The 7,917-nt window shown below is 58.1% G+C and overlaps 2 protein-coding genes across 2 annotated transcripts; both read right to left on the bottom strand.

Moving 5' to 3' along the window:
* Positions 1-1,808: 1,808 nt before the first annotated feature.
* ZSWIM1 (zinc finger SWIM-type containing 1) lies at positions 1,809-3,515 on the bottom strand. The gene has a single exon (XM_074605238.1). The coding sequence runs from the start codon at positions 3,513-3,515 to the stop codon at positions 1,809-1,811; it is 1,707 nt and encodes a 568-aa protein (XP_074461339.1).
* Positions 3,516-3,850: 335 nt separating this feature from the next.
* ZSWIM3 (zinc finger SWIM-type containing 3) lies at positions 3,851-7,875 on the bottom strand. Its single transcript, XM_074605236.1, has 2 exons — positions 7,676-7,875; positions 3,851-5,714 (listed from the first exon to the last, which is right to left on the bottom strand). The coding sequence occupies exons 1-2, from the start codon at positions 7,828-7,830 to the stop codon at positions 3,851-3,853; spliced, it is 2,019 nt and encodes a 672-aa protein (XP_074461337.1). The 5' UTR covers positions 7,831-7,875.
* Positions 7,876-7,917: the final 42 nt, after the last annotated feature.

Here is a 7,917-nt window from a genome sequence, read left to right as displayed (position 1 = left end):
TGGATCAGAGCAAGGACCAGGCTGGGTGGAGTGCGGAAGGGCATGGAATGACGCTCACGTGGAGGGTAAATTGCAGCCAGGCGCTTGTCCCAGCCGGGCAGTTTCGCTCTTGGGAAAGATGTTTACCCTGAGAGTGGGGATGAGTTATTTCCTGTGCTCCCAGCGGAGAGGGGGATGGGGTGGACGCCGGAGGGAAACTCACAGCACCCAAGGAGCTGCGCTGGCAGCAGCCATTGCTCAGGCATGTGCCTGTGACCACGGAGATGGTCACGGTGACCTGGCACAGGGTCCAGCTATCCCACCTCTCTGGCTGCAGGGGGGAATCCATCCCAGACTCCTCCAGGAGCCAGCAGCGGGCCCTCATCCTCTCGCTAGTGAGGATGGCATCTGACTTTCCTGCAGTCCCTGGGCTGGGCTGGGAGGGGAGGCTGCGTCAGAGCTGCACAGAGCAAGAGGCAGAAGGAAGAGTCCTCCAAAAATCAGAGAGGTGCCCGCACAGGCCAGGAAGAGAGATGGCAAAGAAGGCCAGCAGGCAGGGCCTTCCAGCCTCTCTGCAGCACGGTTTGAGGGGTGAAAGAGGCAGCTCCAAGTTTACTGAAAGGTGTTTTAGGAAACACTACACTATATTTAGTCAGAGAGATTCGATAGTATCAGATAATGTTACAAAACCCTTGATCAAGAGGAAATCCCCAACCACGCAGTAGTCATATTCCTGCAACAGGCCAACTCCGCTGAAATGAAAGTGTTAACGAAGGAAGCGCTGACTGGGGGGATCATGGCTGAACCACAGCAATGACTGAGGTCTCCAACCCCCCCTGCCACGTCCCACAGGATGTAGCCTGACACATCCCAACACGACAGGCTTTGGAACTGCTGGTGTTGGAGTCGCTCTCACTGGCGAGGGGGAACAGGGAGCTCACCCAGCCCGAGAGCAACACCCAAGGGCTGGAGCTTGTTTGCTCTTCTATTTTTTCCTCCCCCACACCACGTGTTTAAAGCCTTTGCTCTCCACCTCACCGCAGCTTTGTTTGCACTGCTGTGACCCCCAGCATCCCTCCCACCTCCCCCAGCACATGAACTGTTGACGAGGGAGGGCGGGTTCCCCTTTCTGAAGAATTGAGAGCAGCTGCCTTAACCAGACAAACAACTCTGCTCCAGACCGCAGGCTGCCGGCAGTGGAGATTGCCACCCTCTGGATCTGCTGCCTCCCAACAAGCAGGCTCGCTCCACTAACTGGAGAGCACCGCAATGAGACAAAACCACCAAGAAGCACTATCCAAAGCCCTGCCTGATCTCAGGCAGAGCGAGCCCCACCGTCCTGTCAGCAGGGAGGGGTGGCCACAGCTGGCACAGAGACAGACGCAGCTCCTGAGCGATACAAGGCCGATTTATTGGCTTTGTTGCACAACACATCACAGCTGGATGCTGGAAGGACCTCCAGGCACTGGCCACAGGTCAAATAATTTTGTCACATGTTATTATACCATCACCTCCCACGCCACACCACCCATGGTTGGCTCCCAGCCTGCCTGGTTAGCCAGGTCAGCAGCTGATTACCCATTCCAGCACAATCTGGAGTTCCCAATCCGGTTTCTCAGCTGCGCTGTACAAGGGACAATGCTTGCTCGGCAGATGAAGGACCCAAACTGCCCTTTCCGTGCTGAGCCCCAAGGGAGTGACAGGCTGAAGGGAGTAAAGGAAGAAGCCAGGACATCAATGGAGTGATGAACAGGCCTCCTGCATATCTGCTGCCCCTCTGCTCCCAAGGACTCACACACACAGAGCGACCAGCTTGGGTCCCGCTGGTGCTAAAGCTTCACCTTGATGTAGGGCCCGATCCAGCTGTCAGCCAGCTCCCGGAGGGTCCTGTACCTGCACTCAAACTCCTCCCTGCTGCAGTGGGTGAGAAGCTGGCTGATCTCCTCCGTGAGGAAGGACACCAACAGGGATTTATCCAAAGACTCATCCCAGGAGCTCTTCAGGATCTCCAAGAGGCCATCAGCGCTGTCTCGCTCAGCCTGATGGGCATCACTTCCCTTCTGCCACTGTCTGCTGAGCATCTCTGGCTGCAAGGTCTTCCTGTCTGAATTCAGCACAGCCAGGATGTGCCGGCAGGGCAGCTGGAAGACCTGGTTGAAGTGGCAAGTGCAGCTGCTCAGGCCTTTCAGGTCCACCGTGTAGGCATCCTCCAGGACCTGTATGGTGAGGGCATCCTCCTCCGTGCCTATCAGCTGCACAGACTTCTGAACCACTGCAAACTCACTCAGGCACAGCCAGGCAGCTGGCTCCGTACAAATATCCCTCAAAGACTGCTTGATGCATTCTTCAGTCCTTCGGTTAATCTCCTCATTGCTGTCACCCTCTGGGTTTTCTGTGGCCTCCAGTTTAGCTGCAGGAGATGAAGGATCTAATGAGAACTGAGGGCTCACAGGCTCGCTCTGGAGGAGAGCCTGGGGAGCTTCTGGCTGATGCTGAAGAGCCCTGGGGAACTGAGGATCTGCCAGTGGACTCTGGAGAAGAATCACAGGACTCTTACCAGCTGTGAGAGAGGCTGCCACTGGCTGCTGCTGCTGCTGACCTCCTATCATGGTGAGGGAGGCCTGGACAGAGCTCTGAGATGGCTTACTCTGGCACACCAGAGGAGTGAGAGGTAGACCTGAGGCAGGTAGGCTTTGAGGAGCTACCTGAACAGCATGGTGATGAGGATGGGGAGCAGAGCACATCACAGCATCAGGAGGGCTCTTAGAAACACACTCTTGGTAGTGCTGGGCTAAGGAGGTGATGCAGCTCTCCAGAGAGAGCCCAGCGCTGAAAACCTCGCTTAGCCCCTGGGTGACCATCTCCAGGTCCCTCAAGTAGTAAATGCTCTCCCCCCAGGTCCTTTCCCTGTGTGTGGCCCAGATCTCATCATCAAGCAGCCAGTCAATATGGAGCCGAGGTAGCAAGTCTGGTGTCACGAGGTCCCTCAGGAGGGCATGCATCTTCCTGCGGTTGCTCTTGGTGGCTGCGTACATGGTGTCGCTCAGGGTGGCCAGGATCAGGCGCTCAGCACGGCCCTCCAAGGTCAGCTGCTGGATCTGCACCTGCAGGCGCTTGCAGAGGTGGAAGACGGAGAGCTGCACCTCTGCCGCGGGAAAGGCCTGAGCGAGTGCTGGCCGCTGGGGGAGGTCGGGGTCCACCAGGAGGAGCTGGGTCTGGGCACAGGCGGGGTTGAAGGCCCTGAACGCCCCGTACATGCGGGCCAGGCTTCCCGCCGACTCACCCCGCGGGATGGCGAGATGCACCACCCTGGCCATGCCGCCCCCCTGCGCCGGGGCTGGGCCGGCCACCAGGAAGATGTAGAGGGCCCGGCCCGCCGGCTCACCGGCCCGGTGCACCAGCAGCACCCGGGGGAAGCAGGCAAAGACGCCCCCCATGGCGGCGCTCTGGAAGCTGACGGAGGCCATGCTGCCGCTCTCCCCCAGCTCGTAGGCCACCAGGGAGCGGAGGCTCGGGCCTGGCGGGGCCTGCGCCATGGCCAGCCCTGCCAGGGGCGGGACGGGACGGGCGCGCTCGGCCGCAGTTACCAAGGGGACGTGTCCCCGCGTGCCCCGCTCCGCCGCCTCCTCCGGGGGGCGACTCCCGGCATGCCCCGCCCCCCGCCGGGGACACCACCAATCAGCGTGGGGTGCGCCATGACGTCAGGCAGCGCTCGCGGGCGTCCCCTGCGGGCTTGGCGGACCCCGGCACCAAACGCCGCTACCGGCCGATCGCCGCCGGGGCGGCGGGACACGGAGCTGCGCGGATCGGTGTCCTGCCGGGGGCCGCGCGGAGCTCCCCTCCGCCATCACACATCTCCTCGGTGCCCCCGTTACCCGGAGCAGTGCGGGAACACCCGCTCCTTCCCGGCCGCTTCCCCCGGTAACCGAGCCCAGGCAGCCAGGATAGCGTCCAGCGCCGAGCTCCGCTTCTCCAGCTCCTCCCCGTCGCACTGCATCAGCAGGTTGGCCAGCTCGAGGCTGAGGGACTGGATTCTCTCCCCTCTGCCCTCCGACAACCCGCCTGCCGAGCCCCCGCCGCAGCCTGAGTGGCTGGCACCAGGCACCGGGAGCTGCTGGTACCTCCTCTGCCAGCGTCTGGACACCATGTCTTCCTCCACACGCCCCCAGTGCACCTGTAGCACGGCCAGGACATGCCTGCAGGGGAGGCGGTAGCGGCGGTGGAAGCCGCAGGTGCAGCTCCGACAGTCCCGGCTCACCCGGTGCGTGTCTTCCAGCAGCTGAACGGTGAGGCCGCCCGGTGTGGGGCTGAGCAGCTGGGCCGACCTCTGCACCACCTCCCACTCCTTCAGGCACAGCCAGTAGCCCAGCTCCGTACAGCTCTCCCGGAGCATGGCCAGCAGGCAGCCTGTCTCCACCATGGCAGCCTGCCCGGTGGGCTCAGCAAGAGATGGAGAACCAGAAACGGTGCTTGGTTCTGCTGCAGTATTGGTGCACGCATTGAGCTTCTCCCAGAGGCTGCTCCCACCGTCCTCGGTGCTTGAGAAACTCCCATTCAGGCTTTCCAAGCCTCTGGAATCAAGGCAGTCCACACACTCCATAAAACAAAGAGCACTCGCCTCCAAGGACAGCTGCTCGCCAAAGAGGCTGGATATTTGGTGCGTGATGAGGTCCAGGCTGTCCATGTGCGTGCCGCAGGAGTGTGGACCTTTCTGTGCATGCGCACACCACAGCAGCTCACAGGAGAACCAGTTGGCTCGCAGATAGTCATACAGCTCTGGGCTGACCACACACTTCACCAGCTGGGACAGGGCATCCATACTTGCAGCCGAAGGGCTAAACACGGCCTTCTGCAAGGCCAACATCAAGTCCTGCTTGAAGGAAGAGGAGATTTCAGCTTCCTTCACATTATTTTTAAGCAGTCGGACCATGTGATAGACTGAAAGGAGCACCTGGGCAGAGGGAAAGAGCTCCTGGAGTATGGCTTTGTGAAAAAAGGACACGTCCATGAAAACAGCCTGGACCTTCTGCCACTCAGGGTTGAACTCCTTGAAGACAGTCAGCATTTTCCTGACACTGTGTCCTGTGTCATCCTTCAGCAGTGACAAGTGTACCACTTTCCCCACTCGCTCCTTACTCTCTACAACGAAAGCGTAGAGAACATGTCCCCCCTTGCTCAGTGCCCTGTGCAGCAGGAAGCTCTTGGGAAACTGCATGAACAAGCTCTTCATCTTGCTGCTCTGGAAGCTGAGTCTGTCCAAGCCGTGGTCGCTGTCTGCACTAATTGAGGCCAGCGAGCCCCTGTCCACCCTCAGGAAGGTTTTCATGACCTCAGCCACCCTGACAAGTGTTGAGGCCGAGGCATTTTCCTTCGCTGCCTCAGGGAGCACAGGAGCCTTGTACGGAGCAGTCACCCCATCCACCGGTTGTCCCGTGACTGTGTCCGAGTCCTCATTTGCCACAGCACTGCTGTCGGTCCCACCCGCCTGCTGCTCCTTACACAGTTTTGTTGTGGGGCCGTCGCATGCTGTGGTGTTTGTTGTCGCAGCAGTGGCACTGGTCAGGGAAAACACCAGGTCCGTGTGGACATGGTTGCTGTTCAGTTCACTGATCACAAGCTGGTCTATGTCCTCCTTATATTGTAACACGAAATAAGCCGGACACAAGCTGGGCTGCTGCTTTCTCTTCTTGCTGTATTTTTGCATCTGTGCACAACCAAACTTCACCTGCATGAACCTGCAAACATCGGGAAAGTGTTAATGAGGGAAGCAATGGTGATGTAGGCTGCCAGCGTTTAGTTTTGACTTTTCTTGCACACTAACTCTATATTCAATTAGTGAGCACAAAAAAAAACCCCACATATGCCAGTCAGACATGCAGGCTAGCTTTCTATCAGCAAAGCTTGGGGTAAAAAAAAGCTCAAAACCAGGAGAAACGATAGAATTGAGAGTTACAATAGCTGCAACCAGACACTACAAGCAGCCCCAGCTCTTGCTCCCAACCATGCCTCTATTTCTGCTCTCCAAAAACAAAGCCATCAATGAAAACTTGATATCTGCATGTTTGTGTTTTACTCTCTTAAAGCACATACCATTTCTGCAACTCCTCTGCATTTGGAGGAGCAAGCTAGAACACAGCAAGAAAGGCTTCAAGGCACGAGATTAAATTATATTTTAAGAAGGCAAGGGGAGCAGTTGTGTAACTGGAGAATGACCTTGCAGCCTTTGAACACACGAGCAGATGCACCGACTTGGATGGAAACAAGACAACGTCATGGCATCACTAAACCCGTTCAGATAAGCAAAGGCTGAGGAATGAAATACTGCGAGAGGGGAACCTGACAACACCTTTCCATTGCAGTGAGGTAAAGGCAGCTAGGGAATGCTAACACATACCAATATTTAGTGTCCTGCTACTTGAGGAGGAAAAGGCAGGAGCTATAGTTTGACAGTTTTGCTACAAGAAGCAGAGAAAATTGTCAAACTGAAAGGCTAAGCAGCAGACCCAAGACATCAGTATGCTCACCAGGGAACGAGGGGCAGTGAGGGGGGCGGCAAAAGCGACACAAGAATTCTCTGCAGGTGTATTACACTATCATGATCATCCCTTTTGAAGTCTCAAATAGCCTGGTTATAAAAGCATTCAGCCAGGTACAGAAAAGAGCTTACAAAATCATAGACTGGTTTGGGTTGGAAGGACCTTTAAAGGTCATGTAGTCCAACCCCCCTGCAATAAGCAGGGACATCTTCAACCAGATCAGGTTGCTCAGAGCCCCATCCAACCTGACCTTGAATGTTTCCAGGGATGGAGCATCTACCACCTCTCTGGGCACCCTGTGCCAGTGTTTCACTACTCTTAGAGTAAAAAATGTCTTCCTCATATCTAGTCTAAATGTACCTTCTTTTAGCTTAAAGCCATTACTCCTTGTCCTATCACAACAGGCCCCACTTAAAAGTTTGTCTCCATCTTTGCTGTAAGCCCCCTTTAAGTGTTGAAAGGGCGCAATAAGGTCTCCCCGGAGCCCCCTCCAGGCTGAACACCCCCAGCTCTCTCACCCTGTCCCCAGAGCAGAGGTGCTCCAGCCTCTGATCATTTTTGTGGCCTCCTCTGGACTCACTCCAACAGGTCCATGTCCTTCTGATGCTGGTACCCCCAGAGCTGGAGGCAGCATGCAGAGGGGTCTCACTACAGCAGAGCAGAGGGGCAGAACCCCCCTCCCTCACCCTGCTGGCCACGCTGCTGGGGGTGTAGCCCAGGATGGGTTTGTGCACAGGCTGCAGGTGCACATTGTTGGCTCATGCCCAGCTTTTCATCCACCAACACCCCCGAGTCCTTCTCCTCGGGGCTGCTCTCCACCCCTTCACCCCCAGCCCGTGCTGTTACCAGGGGTTGCCCTGACCCAGGTGCAGGACCCTGCTCTGGGCCTGGTTGAGCCTCATGAGGTTCACAGCTTGCGCCCTGCACAAAAGTGCTGGTCTGGGGTTTGAGAGCTGTGTGAGGTCTCTGCCTGCAGCCTGCTCCACCGCCGGCAGGCCACTCCTGCCTGCGCCCCTTCCCCGAGCACCAGCACCCCTGGAGAACCGCGCTGGGCGCCCGACCCTGCCTCGGGGGCCGCTGGGGCTGCGAGGCACCGAACCAGCCCGGCCTGGCGGGGCCGGGCCACGCAGCGCAGGCCCGCGGTGGCGGGGCGGCCTTACATGACATCCTGGCGGACGGCGGTGCCGTGCTGCCGGTTGTGGCAGCGGACGGAGACGCAGCTCCGCAGGCTGTAGCGGCACCCCTGCGCCAGCTTGTAGGCGCGGAAGCGCTCCCTGAAGTCCTCATAGCTCCTGAAGCTGTCCCCCAGCTCCATGGCGGGCCCGGGACCCACCACAACCTCCGACCCCGCGGCCACCGCTTCCCCAAAGAGAGAGGCACTTCCCCCGCCGCCTGTATTAAA

The sequence above is a fragment of the Larus michahellis genome, chromosome 12 (assembly GCF_964199755.1).
Source record: "Larus michahellis chromosome 12, bLarMic1.1, whole genome shotgun sequence".
In the NCBI taxonomy this organism is placed as follows: Eukaryota; Metazoa; Chordata; class Aves; order Charadriiformes; family Laridae; genus Larus; species Larus michahellis.
This window is presented reverse-complemented; position numbering and strand designations above follow the sequence as displayed.